Source organism: Arachis hypogaea, chromosome 5, assembly GCF_003086295.3.
Source record: "Arachis hypogaea cultivar Tifrunner chromosome 5, arahy.Tifrunner.gnm2.J5K5, whole genome shotgun sequence".
Taxonomy (NCBI): Eukaryota; Viridiplantae; Streptophyta; class Magnoliopsida; order Fabales; family Fabaceae; genus Arachis; species Arachis hypogaea.
This window is the reverse complement of record NC_092040.1, coordinates 83,520,735-83,539,383: the sequence shown is the minus strand read 5'-3', so window position 1 is coordinate 83,539,383 and position 18,649 is coordinate 83,520,735. Positions and strand designations below refer to the sequence as shown.

The 18,649-nt window shown below is 35.4% G+C and overlaps 1 protein-coding gene across 1 annotated transcript; it reads left to right on the top strand.

Moving 5' to 3' along the window:
• Positions 1–367: 367 nt before the first annotated feature.
• LOC112799729 (uncharacterized) lies at positions 368–2,667 on the top strand. The gene is made up of 7 exons (XM_072236532.1): positions 368–592; positions 1,022–1,093; positions 1,175–1,250; positions 1,391–1,803; positions 1,905–1,982; positions 2,214–2,274; positions 2,355–2,667. Exons 4-7 carry the CDS (start codon positions 1,652–1,654, stop codon positions 2,613–2,615), a joined length of 552 nt encoding a protein of 183 aa, XP_072092633.1. The 5' UTR covers positions 368–592; positions 1,022–1,093; positions 1,175–1,250; positions 1,391–1,651; the 3' UTR covers positions 2,616–2,667.
• The last annotated feature ends 15,982 nt before the right edge of the window (positions 2,668–18,649 follow it).

The window sequence follows — 18,649 nt, the reverse complement described above, 5'->3', positions numbered from 1 at the left end:
TTTCTTGCTTGGGCTCTTGAGAGATCCAGAATACATAGTTTGTCCAATGAGCAGGAGACGTAATGATAAGGTAAATCGTCTGACACCAGAAGAAGATTTTAAATTTTTTCCCTAATCGTTGCATTCTCAACAGATTCTTCTGTACATTCTTTTTTCCTTTGCTTTTCTTCTCATCTTTTGGTGGTTCGTGTCTCGGTAATTTTATCAACTACAGTTTTGGATTCTAAAAATATGGACTGATACTTTTACGAGAATGTGCTGAGTTCAAGTATCCTTTGTGATTATTTTCTTCCTAAACGTAAGATTTGTGTTTGTCTGACATGTTGCTGTATATTAATATGAACCAATATAAGATATTGTCATATATTTTGACATGCATGTCTCATTCAAGGAAACTTTGGTTCTCAATTTAAAAGAAAAGAAAGAAATATTTGATTTCCACAACAAGGCATGTTTCATACTTGGTTGAGTGCAACATCTCACTCTTATTAACTTCTTCTTTTCTTTTTTTTTATGCTTTTTGTTACCAGGTTTTGAAGTGTGGATAAGAGCTAATTTTGATGGTCATTCTGATTATTAAGCCAGATATAAGGTAACATGCCAAAAAATAACATAATAACATGGTGGAAATTCAAATGATAATAACAGAAAACTATTTTTTTATTTATTTTTCTTTTTCGGTTAACTAATTCTGTTTAATTCACGTTGTATTAGCCGTGTCAAATTCACTAATTTCGTATTACTATGTTGTATCCAATAAGAAAAAATATTGAACAAAAAATTCAAATATTATATTTTTAATGCTATAATAAAAATCATCCTAAAGATAGTAGTAAGTTATTAATTTGCAACTATTAGGCACCTTATTAGTCAAAAATTTTTTAACTAAGAATTGTGCAATATCTTAATATTTATCCCTGGTTATTGCATCTTTATTTTTTTTTTCTGTTCTTTTTTTTCCCCAATCTTCAGGATTATATATTTTCATACAATACTCCTTTTTTTTGTGTGTTTTTTTCAGATAGCTGAAATAGGTTTTTGGACATTAATTTGCTACGATGAGCCTTATTGCACGTAGAAGTGATCGCACAAGGTTGAGATTATATTGTTTTCCTTTTCTATTAAGGATATCTTGTTATTTATGCTGGAAACATACTAAGTTGGTTTAATTTAGGCGTTTCTTTGGGACAAGAGAGTATTGGCGAAATGATAAGGAAGAAACAATTATGTTTCGTGCATACAGAGGACGGGTATATATTTAGATTAATATATCATTTCTGGTTTTTTTTATCTTGGTCCATGTGATCAATACATAAATCATATATAACTGAATTAATAAAATTAATGGTAAAAAATTAAATGTATATGATAAGTCTCTTTTTGTTTTTAGGATGATGTTTTGCTTCCAGAGATAGTAATTGCTAGATATGGGGTCGAGCTGAAACATGAAATTGTCCTGATTGATCTTTGTGACAACTGTATCAAGCTTAAATTAAAAAAATGGGGAAACAAAATTTGGATACCTTCCGGTGAGGTAGACAAGTTATTTTCTTTCTATAAGTTCAAGAGTGTGGTGAAAATCGGTCTAATGCATGTCACAAGTGTCATATTTTTTGTGGCTCCTGTGGATAGGTGAAGTAAACCAATTTATATGGATTTTTATGCTTTTCACTATGTTAAAGATATTGTTGATATATCTTTACTAAAACTAATTCAAGATGAGTTGGGATTGAACTACTTTGATGGATTGGATGATGTTTCATATGATATAGAAGATAATGAGATGCATCGAAATATGAAAAGGTTAGAGTTCATAGTTTTCCCTTTTTTAATTCTTAATTATTCTTAGTTTTATGTGTCTTATATTCTAACTACTGTATTTATTTTTTTTATTACACTTGAAGTTCTGGTGTGCAAAGGATTCAAACGAACACTTCCAATGGAACTACTGTCAAGAAGAGGTCAATAACAAAAAAAAGAAGGTGTGTTAATTTTTTTCTGGTTTAATATTAGATTGTTGTTGCATGTGTTGTTGATTTTTTCACTCTTAATATCATTTAATTAATTGATGAGTTTGTTACATTTTAAGCGTATTGATTTCAGTAATCAAATTCTCTCTCACACTATTCTATATAAGGTTATCTTACATCTTTCACTGTTACAATTTTTAGTTTGCTCATATTTTTTCTATCAATTAAAATTGAAATATATAGATGTGTTGCTGAACATTATAGCAAGAGGTTAACGGAGTATGATATGAAGGCTGATCGATTTGTAAGTTTTTGTAACTATTGTTTCATACTTGTTGATGAGTTTTTTTTAAGACCTGTTTCTAACCCCTTTTTATTTAACAGTATATTCGCTGTGAGTTTGCTAGATTATTGCTTAAGAGTGGTGGATCGGAACAATGGAAATTTACTGTTAAGGGCTCAAAGATTACTAAAACCTTTACAATGCATGTCTTGAAAAGTAAGGGCAAGAATCGAGAGTACAAAATTGGACCCAAATGGAAAGATTTTGTCAAGATGCATAAACTTAGGCCTGGATATTTATGTGTATTTAGAAGTGTTTCGAAAAAAAATCATTTGGTTCAGGTTTCTGTGGTTAGAAACTAATTATTCAGATGCTTTGATACTTTCTTTTGTTAATTTTGGGATATGTATTCTGTTTTGGACTCTGGGTTTTTCATTATCTAAAATTCAAAATATGTATGGGATGTGAACTTCTTGGTTAAGTTACTTAGTTTTTTATATCAGTTGTGAACAGTCAAATTAATATGCTATTTGATTATATCATTCCCCCACTTAACTTTATACTTACTGCAATTAGATGCTTTTCTTTTTATATCATTATCATGATGTGTTAGATCTTAATTAGCATTGATATAACGATATTATATCTGACAGATTACTATGTTTAGATACAATTTATGTTTAACAATATTACAACTTGATGTTTCTTTCAAGTTGTCTTCTAATAAAAACTTTCTAATTGGTTGACATTTGTATTGTTTTGATTTTTTTTTAACCATTTAATTCTGATGTGATCATAACTTTTTAAACTAATTTTATTCAGTTTGATCATCTACTTTATTTCTCTTTAGAACATTATCATCTTTGAATATGGCTATGTTTGATTGATTGGATATCTAATTAAACAGAAGAAGTTATTTAATTAATACTTTTTTTTGTTTAAATATGACTGTGTTTGTCTAATAATAGATTTTCTTTTTATATTGAGGTCTTTAATACTGTTTTAACTTGAATATGATTTTGATTTGGGAAGATCATTATTGAATAATTCAGTTTTTATGTATGTTCATAAAATGGTAATCCCGTGCAGTTTGCACGGGTCTTCCTGCTAGTTTTTATAGATTTAGGGATTCAGAAGTTTCAAAACATTAAAGACGATAGAAAGAGTAGGGGTAGTTTTAAAATTGTGAATATTTTTTAAATGGAGACAACAAAAATATAATATTTTATTTTTATAAATGCATGAAATTTATTTTTTTTATGGGTATAACGTTAGTTTTATTTTTTAGTAATATTGTTAATATTTTAAATATTCATAAATAGAACTCATAGTTTACTTGTTAAAGAATTAATTAGCAAACTCAATTTGATTTTTATAATTTTGGTTAAATTATACAATTGGCCCTTACACTTTTAGTGAAATTATAAATTGGTCCCTACACTTTAAAGGTTTATAATTGGGTCCCCAAAAAAAATTAAAATTTGCAATTTAGTCCCTGCCATTCAAAAAGCGTTTAATTTAATAGAATATTCTCAGCATATTCCTATTTTAAACATGTGAGCTGCACATGTTTGACAATAGGGACCAATTTGCAATTTTAGTGAAAGTATAGACCAACCGTATAATTTAACTATTTAAAAATGACCAAAAACTCCCTAGGCTACCTGAACCCACCCCACCCCTCCCCATCTCTCTCACTCTCACTTTCTTACTTTACAAAATGGTACCCCAACCCCAACCCCAGCGCTCTTTATCACCTCGGCTCACCATTGACGTGCCTCTTGCCTCTGTCGCCGCGCATCGGATTCACCAATAAATTGAGTTACTATTTTTATGTTGATTTGTTGCTATTTTTTCTTAGACATTGAATTATTCGCTTTGAGCATGTTTGGGATTGGAATTGTTCTCTTTCATTTATCGGTGTTCAGTATCGGGATTGGAAGAGAAGAAAAAGTCGTTGGATGAGAGAGGTGAGTTGGAGGAAGGAGGCGAGACCCGACCCGTGAGCACAAATGCAGCAGATCCGGCATGACAACGGTGAATCGAGGTGAGTAAGGGTGTTCGCGGTGCGATGCGGTTTGGATTGGATGATTTTTTCAATCGTTGGATGATTTTTGTATAAATTTAATTTTGATGCACTGTTAGAATATAATAGTTTTATACATACATTTAATTACACTATATTAAAAAAAATAACTACTTTTTACATTAACTATATAAATATAAATGGTCATCCAAAAAAGAGATATAATTGTACGGTTATATACAGTATTTTATATTGTAAGTATAATATAATTAAACTCTTTTTGTATTAGATAATCATATTTACTTACTATTTTTTTACACTCAAAATTTTTAATTATGTAAATTATAAAACAAAATACTTTTTTAGAACATAAATTGAATAATTTATTCCTATTTATTTTAGAAGGTGACAAATTAATATTTTTTAAGATATTTATAGAAGGACTAATATGGTGACCAATAAAAGAGAATTTTGTATAATAAAAAGAGTTTAATTTTAATGTACTAACAATGTATTTTATATAATTATATAATAAAAATAGGGCAAAAGATTTAAACAAATGAAATGAAAATCAAATTTACATTAATCCCCTATAATAAGAAGCGTTACGTGTAGCCTATTTTAATGTAAATCGAATTGAATATATTCTATTTAAGATTTGCATAGTAAATCGAATTAACATCATTCAATTTAAGGTTGATGGTAGTAAATCGACCTTATTAGATTCGATTTACCTGAGATGATCAGTGCATTAATGTAAATCGAATGGGTGATGAATTTGATTTACGCAAGAAATAAAACCATAGGGTAAATTGACTCTACTAAATTCGATTTACCATTTACAACTAACCTTATTAAATTGAATTAATTTAATTAGATTTAAATAACATGTCCAACCTATATAAATACCAATAGCACGTTGAATCATCATTAGAGTGACACTCAAGATGGCTACAGAAGATAGCTTTCTAGTTCTTGTGCACTACAAAGACACGATTAAGAAAAAATGAGATCGGGAATTAAATTTACTGATAAAGATCTATTGAGTGTCTTTATCAGACCTTCTATGAGTCTGGTTGATTTTCATAATATCCTACTACAAAAATTGAATCTGCATGAAATGAAACGGATCAAAAAGTTATATTATCGAATTTCAATTTTTGTTGTCCGAGATGGGATGAAGTACGAGTCGTTTGTGATAGGCAGTGACGAGGATTTGTAACTTTTATTTCACTGTCATTGCCAGTTTCCAGAGATGAGAATCCTAAACTATTGGTGAAACTTGTGGATGTAGTCTTTATCTTCATAGGATCGAATCGGAATCATCAATAAGTACCTATGGCAGTAGCTTCCCGTTCAACTCCTGTTGTTGTGTCTTCATCTATAACTGTAATTGCACCTGCGGGAGATATGGTGGTGATAAACCCCATTTGTAGGGTTTATCTTGTATTGATTTTGGGGCATTTTGTCACCTTTTAACCACATTGATTCAATGAAACATCATGGTTTTATAACTTCTCCCTTAATTGTGCTCAAGAATGAAAACATGCGTTTTAGGTCTTAAAATAGCTAAATTCAATTCACATTGATTCCATTAGATGCCTTGATATATTTGTTAAGTGATTTCGGATTTAGGAGGCAAGAATTGGATCAAGGGAATGAAGAAAAAGCATGTAAAAATGGAGAACTCATGAAGAAATGAAGGAATTGCAAAAGCTGTCAAGCCAACCTCTTCGCACTTAATCGACCATAACTTGAGCTACAGAGGTCCAAATGATGCGGTTCTAGTTGCGTTAGAAAGTTAACATCCGGAGTTTCGAAATGATATAAGATTTTCCATAATTTCATCGTGCATAAAGGCACGCACATGCACGGTACGCAGACACGCTGATTTGCATGGGATTCATTAACTGCAAATTCGTGGCCAGCGAATTCTAAAGCCTTGTGGGCCCAATCCAACTCATTGCTATTGCTATTTAAGCCAAGGATTGAAGGGGAATTGACATACTTTTCATAATTTTTTCATTAGCTTTGGTTTAGTTTTAGAAGTAGTTAGAGTTAGTTTCTAGAGAAAGAAGCTCTAACTTCTCTCTAGAATTAGGATTAGGATTAGGTTTAGTTCTTAGATCTAGGTTTTCATTCAAGATCTCTTCTACTTCTTCTTCTCAATTCCTTGTTGTTGCAATCATCATTCTTCTATTCTTTTGTTATAATTTTCTTTATGTTGTTATCATACTTTGTTGTAGATCTATTCTTATCTCTTTTACTTTCTTCTAATTCCATTTGAGGTAATTCATACTAATTGTGTTCCTTTTGATTGTTGTTGTTGATTTCTTACATTCAATTGTTGTTAGATTCTACTATTGTTATCAATTTACTATGCTTTTCCTTTGTGCCTTCCAAGTGTTTGATGAAATGCTTGGTTGGATTTTAGTATAGATTTTATTCCTCTTGGCCTAGGTAGCGTAATTAGTGACGCTTGAGTTATCTAATTTCTTTGTTGATTGATAATTAGAAGTTGCTAATTAATTTGGATACCACTTGATGAGCAGATAATTTATACGCTTTTTGGCATTGTTTTTAGATAGTTTTTAGTAAGTTTGAGCTACTTTTAAGGATGTTTTCATTAGTTTTTATGTTAAATTCACATTTCTGGACTTTACTATGAGTTTGTGTGTTTTTCTGTGATTTTAGGTAAATTCTGGCTGAAATTGAGGGACTTGAGCAAAACTCTGAAGAAGGCTGACAAAAGGACTGCTGATGCTGTTGGAATCTGACCTCCCTGCACTCGAAATGGATTTTCTGGAGCTACAGAACTCCAATTGGCGCGCTCTCAACGACGTTGGAAAGTAGACATCCAGAGCTTTCCAGCAATATATAATAGTCCATACTTTATTCAGAGATTGACGACGTAACTTGGCGTTGAACGCCAAGTTCATGCTGCTGTCTAGAGTTAAACGCCAGAAAAACGTCATGATCCGGAGTTGAACGCCCAAAACACGTCATAACTCGAAGTTCAACTCCAAGAGAAGCCTTAGCTCGTGGATTGATCAAGCTCAGCCCAAACATACACCAAGTGGGCCCCGGAAGTGAATTTATGCATCAATTACTTACTCATGTAAACCCTAGGAGCTAGTTTATTATAAATAGAACATTTATCTATTGTATTAGACATCTTTTGACAGTTTAATCTCTTGACTATTCAGTCACTTGATCATGGAGAGGGCTGGCCATTCGGCCATGCCTGAACCTTTCACTTATGTATTTTCAACGGTGGAGTTTCTGCACACCATAGATTAAGGGTGTGGAGCTCTGCTGTACCTCAAGTATTAATGCAATTCTATTGTCTTTTATTCAATTCTCTCTTATTCTTATTCCAAGATATTCATTCGTACCCAAGAACATGATGAATGTGATGATAAGTAACCCTCATTATCATTCTCACTTATGAACGCACGTGATTGACAACCACTTCCGTTCTACATGCAACAAGAGCTTGAATGTGTATCTCTTAGATTCCCCAACAGAATCTTCGTGGTATAAGTTAGATAGATGGCGGCATTCATGAGGATCCGGAAAGTCTAAACCTTGTCTATGGTATTCCGAGTAGGATTCTGTGATTGAATGACTGTGACGAGCTTCAAACTCCTGAAGGCTAGGCGTGATGACAAGCGCAAAAGAATCAAGGGATTCTATTCCAACCTGATTGAGAACCGACAGATGATTAGCCGTGCTGTGACAGAGCATAGGAACGTTTTCACTGAGAGGATGGGATGTAGCCATTGACAACGGTGATGCCCTACATACAGCTTGCCATGGAAATGAGTAAGAAGGATTGAGTTGAAGCAGTGGGAGAGCAGGCGTCCTTGAGCCATACAGTATCTTCATTCGCTTATCTGAAATTCCCACCAATGAATCTGCATGAGTACTCTATCCCTTTTATTATTTCTATTTTCTTATTTCTATTTTCGAAAACCCATAAACCAATTTAATCTGCCTAACTGAGATTTACAAGGTGACCATAGCTTGCTTCATACCAACAATCTCTGTGGGATCGACCCTTACTCACGTAAGGTATTACTTGGATGACCCAGTACACTTGCTGGTTAAGTTGAACGAAGTTATGATAACACCAGGGATTATTAAGATCCCAATTTATCACACCATGATCTCTTTGGGGTATTTTTGATTTCATACAAATACAAAGAGACCAACTTTGAGGATCACAATTTCGTCCACCACCACTAAAGCTAGTCTTTCCCTTGGGAGTTGGCTAGGACTTGTGGAATCAAGTTAATTCATCCACTTGACTTTCCTCCATGGTTAGAGGTTAACTAAGTGGTAGCAATGAACAATTTGTGGTCACAATTGAGGAGGATAACTAGGATAGGACTTCTAGTTCTCATATCTTGCCAAGAGCTTTGTTAGTTGTTAGTTTATTTTCTTTGCCATTTATATTTCTTGTCTAAAATCTCAAAAACCCCAAAATATCTCATAACCAATAACAAGAACACTTTATTGCAATTCCTAGGGAGAACGACCCGAGGTTCAATACTTCGATTTATAGATTTTAGGGGTTTGTTACTTGTGACAAACAAACTTTTGTATGAAAGGATTAGTGTTGATTTAGAAACTATACTTGCAACGAGACTTCATTAGTGAAATTCTTGACCGTCAAAAATCCAATCATCAGGTGGCATCTCCATCTTTTGCAGCTGATCTACACCTCAATGAGACTGTAGAACAAGGTGCTAACATGAATACTCCTGTTATTATTGTACATATGTGAATAGTGTGAATATCTTACTTTTTGCTTTATTTGCTAGTTGTAGAATTTTGTTTCTCTTGTTTTCTATTAGCTTTTGATTTTTGTTTTCTCTTTTCATCATGGATTCTCACTTTGTCTATGAGTGTGATTACAACTATGTTATAGGAAGTGGAGATTATAATGGAGATATGCATCAAGGATGGGACACTCAAAGGTGGTAGGAGCCATATGCATATGATCAACCTTCATGGCAACAACCTCCACTAATGTACTATGAAGAAGAGTCATTCTATGATGCATACCAATCCAATGGCTATGGTGAATCTCCTTGTGACTTTCAAGAACCACCACCATATGCATATGAGCCATGTCCTCAACATAGCCCTCAACCATTCTCACAAGCCTCTTTTCACCAAACACCTCCATATGACCCTAATCCATATTATCCGCCATACCAACCACCTTTTGAACCATATGAGCCATACATAGAACCACCACCATTCCAACATCAATACTCCCAAGAACTACCACCTCCACACCCTTACCAAGATGAACCATTTTCCTATCATGAATCCTTTCTCCAAAACAATGAAATCTCCTATCCACCCCAATCTCTAATGGATGAAACTCTTGGTGTTCTTCTTCAAGGGCAAGATGAGATGAAAAGGGATGTGCAATAATTTGTGGCTACCTTGACCGAGGTAGTAAGCCGATTAGCCTCCCAATGCTTGAATACTCAAGAGACTTCCCTAGCTACATGTGAAGACTCCAAGGAAGAGCATAGCATGAAGGAGAGATTGGAAACTCCGGTGGAAAAGGAGGAATGCTACTTTGTGTTAGAACAATTGGAGGAACCGATGATAATTGAAGAAGAGGAAGAAGTGGTTGAAGACTTAGGAGATGCGGAACCCCCATGGGAACCTAAAGTTATAGACAACTCCTCCGAAAAGATTGAAGTTGATGCTGATGAGGAATGTGCACAACCTCCAAGGCATATTCCATATGAAGACTTGGAAGGAAGGAAGCAAGAATTGAGTTCCCTTGGTGATGAAGATCAGGTATCAAATCTTAGTGGTGGTGAATCCTTTAAACTTGAAGAACCTTCTCTTGACGAGATAGAAAGAAATGTGGAGGTAGATTTTTCTCGTCCTCCCATTTATGATTTGAGTGATGGAGAAGAGTTAGATGAAACTGACGAACAAAGAATTGAATTTGAAAAATCTTGTGAAGAGGTGGAAGTTCTTAGAAAAAGAAGAACGGAAGTTGAGTACGCTTTGTCAAGATCCTTAGAAGCCTCTTTGCCTAGGTTGTCATATATTCCTTCACTTGAGTGGATAAAACTCATTTCTATTATCTTTATTGTCCCACTTGAGTATGGTTTGCTTGAAATGGATGGTCAACTTAGGATGATTTGCGGGATAAAGCGTAAGAGAAGAATGTTTAGCGGATGGCGTTGCAAATCGAGGCTCATTTTGGTTGATACTTCAAGGCTTAGATGCAAGGGTTGGGCTAGCGCTCAATTGAATGGGTCTAAAAGGAGAGCTTGGTATCACCTTGAGAATTCCTCTTGCTTACCACCCGGATGGATTAATGATGATCAACATCAAGACGGGTGCCAAAACAAAGTATGGGACCCCGGATCGCACAAGGAAAATCAAATTTGGGAGCCCATGGTGTGTGTAGAATTCCATCAAAGCTTGGAAATGTTAATTTTGAAGAATGAGGCACAATGGAGAACCAAGCATTGGTCGGAGTTCAAGGATGAGTACAAGCATAAGCCACCTTGACAAGAGCTCCCCATAAGTCCAATTTAAGGACAATAAACAAAAGTGCTCGGTGAGAGACACCCCACCATGGTAAAATCTTTTCATTTTCTCTTTTGTAAATATTGGTAAAATTAGTTTAATTTCATATTTTTATTGGTTTGTTGAGTTTAGTTGGTAGTATAATATGTTAAATAAGGTTTTAGGGTGCTTTGGTAGCTGTTTGGAGGTTTGAAATGCTTGGTTTGGTGCAAGAACTTGGAAAAATTTTGAAAAACAAAGCACCATCCACGCGTACTGATGAGCGGATAATTTATACGCTTTTTGGCATTGTTTTTAGATAGTTTTTAGTAAGTTCAAGCTACTTTTAGGGATGTTTTCATTAGTTTTTATGTTAAATTCACATTTCTGGACTTTACTATGAGTTTGTGTGCTTTTTCTGTGATTTCAGGTAAATTCTAGCTGAAATTGAGGGACTTGAGCAAAACTCTGAAAGAGGCTGACAAAAGGACTGCTGATGCTGTTGGAATCTGACCTCCCTGCACTCGAAATGGATTTTCTGGAGCTACAGAACTCCAATTGGCGCGCTCTCAACGGCGTTGGAAAGTAGACATCCAGAGCTTTCCAGCAATATATAATAGTCCATGCTTTATTCGAAGATTGACGATGTAACTTGGCGTTGAACGCCAAGTTCATGCTGCTGTCTGGAGTTAAACGCCAGAAAAACGTCATGATCCGGAGTTGAACGCCCAAAACACGTCATAACTCGAAGTTCAACTCCAAGAGAAGCCTTAGTTCGTGGATTGATCAAGCTCAGCCTAAACATACACCAAGTGGGCCCCGGAAGTGAATTTATGCATCAATTACTTACTCATGTAAACCCTAGGAGCTAGTTTATTATAAATAGAACATTTATCTATTGTATTAGATATCTTTTGACAGTTTAATCTCTTGACTATTCGGTCACTTGATCATGGAGAGGGCTGGCCATTCGGCCATGCCTGAACCTATTACTTATGTATTTTCAACGGTGGAGTTTCTGCACACCATAGATTAAGGGTGTGGAGCTCTGCTGTACCTCAAGTATTAATGCAATTCTATTGTCTTTTATTCAATTCTCTCTTATTCTTATTCCAAGATATTCATTCGCACCCAAGAACATGATGAATGTGATGATAAGTAACCCTCATTATCATTCTCACTTATGAACGCGCGTGATTGACAACCACTTCCGTTCTACATGCAACAAGAGCTTGAATGCGTATCTCTTAGATTCCCCAACAGAATCTTCATGGTATAAGTTAGATAGATGGCGGCATTCATGAGGATCTGGAAAGTCTAAACCTTGTCTATGGTATTCCGAGTAGGATTCTATGATTGAATGACTGTGACGAGCTTCAAACTCCTGAAGGCTGGGCGTGATGACAAGCGCAAAAGAATCAAGGGATTCTATTCCAACCTAATTGAGAACCGACAGATGATTAGCCGTGCTGTGACAGAGCATAGGAACGTTTTCACTGAGAGGATGGGATGTAGCCATTGACAACGGTGATGCCCTACATACAGCTTGCCATGGAAAGGAGTAAGAAGGATTGAGTTGAAGTAGTAGGAGAGCAGACGTCCTTGAGCCATGCAGTACCTCTATTCGCTTATCTGAAATTTCCACCAATGAATCTGCATGAGTATTCTATCCTTTTTATTATTTATTTTCTTATTTCTATTTTTGAAAACCCATAAACCAATTTAATCTGCCTAACTGAGATTTACAAGGTGATCATAGCTTGCTTCATACCAACAATCTCTGTGGGATCGACCCTTACTCACGTAAGGTTTATTACTTGGATGACCCAGTACACTTGCTGGTTAGTTGAATGGAGTTGTGAATTCAACTGGTGCCACAATAATAATTTCATACAAGTACAAAGAGCATGTGATCACAATTTCGTCCACCAAGTTTTTGGCGCCGTTGCCGGGATTGTTCGAGTATGGACAACTGACGGTTCATCTTGTTGCTCAGATTAGGTAATTTTCTTTTCAAAAATCTTTTTCAAAAATTTTTTCTTTTTATTTTTCGTTTTTCTAAACTATATTTTCGAAAAAAATTAATAAAAATACAAAAAAAAATCATAAAATCATAAAAATAAAAAATTATCTTGTGTTTCTTGTTTGAGTCTTGAGTCAACTTTTAAATTTGGTGTCAATTGCATGTTTTTAAAATTTATGCATTAAATTTTCGAAAATTCCATGCATTCATAGTGTTCTTCATGATCTTCAAGTTGTTCTTGACAAGTCTTCTTGTTTGATCTTGATGATTTCTTGTTTTGTGTTGTTTGTTGTTTTTCATGTGCACTTTTGCATTCATATTTTCCATGCATTAAAGATTTCTAAGTTTGGTGTCTTGCATGTTTTCTTTGCATTAAAAATTTTTCAAAATTATGTTCTTGATGTTCATCATGATCTTCAAAGTGTTCTTGGTTTCATCTTGACATTCATAGTGTTCTTGCATGCATCTTGTGTCTTGATCCAAAATCTTCATGTTTTGGGTCATTTTTGTGTTTTTCATTAAAAATTCAAAAATCAAAAAAATATCTTTTCCTTATTTCCCTCCAAAATTTCGAAATTTTGGGTTGACTTGGTCAAAAAATTTTTAAAATTAGTTGTTTCTTACAAGTCAAGTCAAAATTTCAATTTTAAAAATCTTATCTTTTCAAAATCTTTTTCAAAAATCATATCTTTTTCATTTTCTTTTTTATTTTATTTTCGAAAATTTTAAAAATTATTTTTCAAAAATCTTTTTTCTTATCTTTACATCAAATTTTCGAAAATTAGCTAACAATTAATGTGATTGGTTCAAAAATTTGAAGTTTGTTACTTTCTTGTTAAGAAAGGTTCAATCTTTAAGTTCTAGAATCTTATCTTGTAGTTTCTTGTTAGTTAAGTCTTTTTAAAAAATTAAATCTTTTTCAAAATATCTTTTTATTAAAATTTTTATCTTATCTTTTTATCTTTTGTCTTATCTTTTTCAAAAATTTTATCTTTTTCAAAATTTGATTTCAAAATATCTTATCTAACTTCTTATCTTCTTATCTTTTTCAAAATTTGATTTCAAATCTTTTTCAATCAACTAACTAACTTTTTGTTTGTTTCTTATCCTTTTCAAAGCCACCTAACTACTTTTCCCTCTTCTATTTTCGAAAAATATCTCTCTCTTTTCAAAGATTCTTTTTAGTTAATTAATTGTTTCAAATTATCAATTACATTTATCTCTAATTTTCGAAAATACTAACCCCTTTTTCAAAAAAATTATTTTCGAATTTTTTCTCCCTCTCTCTTCTCTTCTTCTATTTAATTAATTAATTACTAACACTTCTCTTCACCTCTCTTCATCTAAAAATCCGAATTCTTCTTCATCCTTCTACCCCTTTCTTTTTCTACTAACATAAAGGAATCTCTATACTGTGACATAGAGGATTCCTCTTTCTTTTCTTGTTTCTTCTCTTTCATATGAGCAGGAACAGGGAAAAAGGCACTCTTGTTGAAGTTGATCCAGAACCTGAAAGGACTCTGAAGAAAAATTAAGAGAAGCTAAATTACAACAATCCAGAAACAACCTTTCAGAAATTTTCGAACAAGAGAAGGACATGGCAGCCGAAAATAATAATAATAATGCAAGGAGAATGCTTGGTGACTTCACAAAGCCAACGTCCAAGTTTGATGGAAGAAGCATCTCCATTCCTGCCATTGGAGCCAATAACTTTGAGCTTAAGCCTCAACTAGTTGCTTTAATGCAACAAAACTGCAAGTTTTATGGACTTCCATCTGAAGATCCTTATCAGTTTTTAACTGAATTCTTGCAGATCTGTGAGACTGTAAAGACGAATGGAGTTGATCCTGAAGTCTACAGACTCATGCTTTTCCCTTTTGCTGTAAGAGACAGAGCTAGAATATGGTTGGATTCACAACCTAAGGATAGTCTGGACTCCTGGGATAAGCTGGTCACTGCCTTCTTGGATAAATTCTTTCCTCCTCAAAAGCTGAGCAAGCTAAGAGTGGATGTTCAAACCTTCAAACAAAAAGATGGTGAATCCCTCTATGAAGCTTGGGAAAGATACAAACAGCTGACCAAAAGATGTCCATCTGACATGTTTTCAGAATGGACCCTATTAGATATATTCTACTATGGTCTCTCTGAATTTTCGAAAATGTCACTGGACCATTCTGCAGGGGGATCTATTCACCTGAAGAAAACGCCTGAAGAGGCTCAAGAACTCATTGACATGGTTGCAAACAACCAGTTCATGTATACCTCTGAGAGGAATTCCGTGAATAATGGGATACCTCAGAAGAAAGGAGTTCTTGAAATTGATGCTCTAAATGCCATATTGGCTCAGAACAAAATGTTGACTCAACAGGTCAACATAATCTCTCAAAATCTGAATGGATTGCAACATGCATCAAACAGTACTAGAGAGGTAGCTTCTGAAGAAGCTTATGATCCTGAGAACCCTGCCATGGCAGAGGTTAATTACATGGGTGAACCTTATGGAAACACCTATAACCCATCATGGAGAAATCATCCAAATTTCTCCTGGAAGGATCAACAAAAGCCTCAACAAGGCTTTAACAATGGTGGACGCAATAGGCTGAGCAATAGTAAGCCATATCCATCATCTTCTCAGCAACAGACAGAGAATTCAGAACAAAACACTTCTAATTTAGCCAATATAGTCTCTGATCTGTCAAAGGTCACTTTCAGTTTCATGAATGAAACAAGATCCTCCATCAGAAATCTGGAGGCACAAGTGGGCCAGCTGAGTAAGAAAGTTATTGAAACTCCTCCCAGTATTCTCCCAAGCAATACAGAAGAGAATCCAAAAGGAGAGTGCAAGCCCATTGATTTGATCAAAGTGGCTGAATGCACTAGGGAGGAGGAGGACGAAAATCCTAGTGAGGAAGACCTCCTGGGACGTCCTTCAAGCAAGAAGGAGTTTCCTAATAAGGATCCAGAGGAATCTGAGGCTCATCTAGAAACCATAGAGATTCCATTAAATCTCCTTCTGCCATTCATGAGCTCTGAAGACTATTCTTCCTCTGAAGAGGATGAAGATGTGACTGGAGAGCAAGTTGCTCAATATTTAGGAGCTATCATGAAGCTGAATGCCAAGTTGTTTGGTAATGAGACTTGGGAAAGTGAACCTCCCTTGCTCATTAGTGAACTAGATACTTGGATTCAGAGAACTCTACCTCAAAAGAAATAAGATCCTGGCAAGTTTTTAATACCTTGCACCATTGGTACCATGAGCTTTGAAAAAGCTCTATGTGACCTAGGGTCAGTGATAAACCTTATGCCACTCTCTGTAATGGAGAAGCTAGGAATCATTGAGGTACAACCTGCCTTGTTTTCATTACAATTGGCAGATAAGTCAATAAGACAAGCCTATGGAATAGTAGAGGACATGCTAGTAAAGGTTGAAGGCCTTTACATCCCTGCTGATTTCATAATCCTAGACACTAGGAAGGAAGATGATGAATGCATCATCCTAGGAAGACCTTTCCTAGCCACAGCAGGAGCTGTGATAGATGTAAACAGAGGTGAATTAGTCCTTCAATTGAATGGGGACTACCTTGTGTTTAAGGCACATGGCCATCCCTCTGTGACAAAAGAGAGTAAGCATGAAGAGCTTCTCTCAGTTCAGAGTCAAGAAGAGCCCACACAGTCAAACTCTAAGTTTGGTGCTGTGAAGCCACAACCAAACTCTAAGTTTGGTGTTCAGACCCCATATCCAAACTCTAAGTTTGGTGTTGGGACCACACTAACATTGACCTGATCACCTTGTGGCTCCATGAGAGCCACTGTCAAGCTATTGACATTAAAGAAGCGCTTGTTGGGAGGCAACCCAATTTTATTTATCTAATTTTATTCTATTTTATTGTTATTTTGTGTTTTATTAGGTACATGATCATGAGGAGTCACGAAAAAAATCAAAAAAATTAAAAACAGAGTCAAAAACAGAAAAAAAATTTTTCACCCTGGAGGACGCACGGGCTGGCGTTCAACGCCAGTAAGGTGCATCTGGCCGGCGTTCAACGCCAGAACAGAGCACCATTCTGGCGCTGAATGCCAGAAACAAGCAACATCCTGGCGCTGAACGCCAGGAATGTGCCCAGAGAAGAAAAACTGGCGCTGAACGCCAGTAACAAGCATGAAACTGGCGTTCAACGCCAGAAACATGCTTTACATGGGCGTTGAACGCCCAGAACGTGCACCAATGGGCGTTTAAACGCCAGAATGGTGTTCCAAGGCAATTTACATGCCTATTTGGTGCAGGGATGGAATTCCTTGACACCTTAGGACCTGTGGACCCCACAGGATCATCTCAGGATCTGTGGACCTCACAGGATCCCCACCTACCTCGCCCTCTCTCTTTCCATTCATGGTCATTCCTTCTATTTTTCATTCACCACCTACATCTACCCATTCTACCCCATTCACCTCACCTACCTTTACAATTCAACTTCTCTTCCCCACCCAATCCCACCCATATAGCCGAATCTATCTCCCCTCACTCACTTCCAGTTTCTTCTTCTTCTTCTTCTTCTTCTTCTCTTCTTTCTTCTCTTGCTCGAGGGCGAGCAATATTTTAAGTTTGGTGTGGTAAAAGCATAGCTTTTTTGCTTTTCCATTACCATTAATGGCACCTAAGGCCAGAGAAACCTCAAAGGGAAGACAAAAGCTTCCACCTCTGAAGTCTTGGGAGATGGAAAGACTAATATAAGCCATCATAGCTCAGTGGTAGAACATGTGGCTGCAAATTAAGAGATCCCTGAGATACCTCAGGGGATAAGTTATCCTCCACACAAATATTGGAAGCAACTAATGGTAGAAACACCAAAATCACTAGGAATCATTCAACAGAAGCAAGGAAGAGACATAGAAGAGCTCAAAAAGCACCATTGGACCTTCAAGAAGGCACCACCCTCACTCAGGTGGATTCATTCCTTGTTCTTTATTTCTTTCTGTTTTCGGTTTTTAATGTTGTGTTTATCTATGTTTTGTGTCTCTACTTCATGATCATTAGTATGTAACCATGCCTTAAAGCTATGAATAAAATCCATTAATCCTTCACCTCTCTTAAATGAAAAATGTTTTAATTCAAAAGAACAAGAAGTACATGAATTTCGAATTTATCCTTGAATTTAATTTAATTATATTGATGTGGTGGCAATACTTTTTGTTTTCTGAATGAATGCTTGAACAGTGCATATTTTTGATCTTGTTGTTTATGAGTGTTAAAATTGTTGGCTCTTGAAAGAATGATGAACAAAGAGAAATGTTATTGATGATCTGAAAAATCATGAAATTGATTCTTGAAGCAAGAAAAAGCAGTGAAAAAGGAAGCTTTCAAAAAAAAAAGTGGCGAAAAAAAAATAGAAAGAAAAAGAAGGAGCAGTAGAAAAAGCCAATAGCCCTTAAAACCAAAAGGCAAGGGTAAAAAGGATCCAAGGCTTTGAGCATCAATGGATAGGAGGGCCCAAGGAAATAAAATCCAGGCCTAAGCGGCTAAATCAAGCTGTCCCTAACCATGTGCTTGTGTCATGAAGGTCCAAGTGAAAAGCTTGAGACTGAGTGGTTAAAGTCGTGATCCAAAGCAAAAAGAGTGTGCTTAAGAGCTCTGGACACCACTAACTGGGGACTCTAGCAAAGCTGAGTCACAATCTGAAAAGGTTCACCCAGTTATGTGTCTGTGGCATTTATGTATCCGGTGGTAATACTGGAAAACAAAGTGCTTAGGGCCACGGCCAAGACTCATAAGTAGCTGTGTTCAAGAATCAACATGC

What these genes read in the sequence shown, in the direction of transcription:
- LOC112799729 (XM_072236532.1), top strand. Translation starts at nt 1,652, where the DNA reads ATGGATTTTTATGCTTTTCACTATGTTAAAGATATTGTTGATATATCT. An exon ending in TCAATAACAAAAAAAAGAAG is followed by an intron (nt 1,983 to 2,213) that starts GTGTGTTAATTT and finishes TGAAATATATAG; the next exon opens with ATGTGTTGCTGAACATTATA. An exon ending in ATATGAAGGCTGATCGATTT is followed by an intron (nt 2,275 to 2,354) that starts GTAAGTTTTTGT and finishes TTTATTTAACAG; the next exon opens with TATATTCGCTGTGAGTTTGC.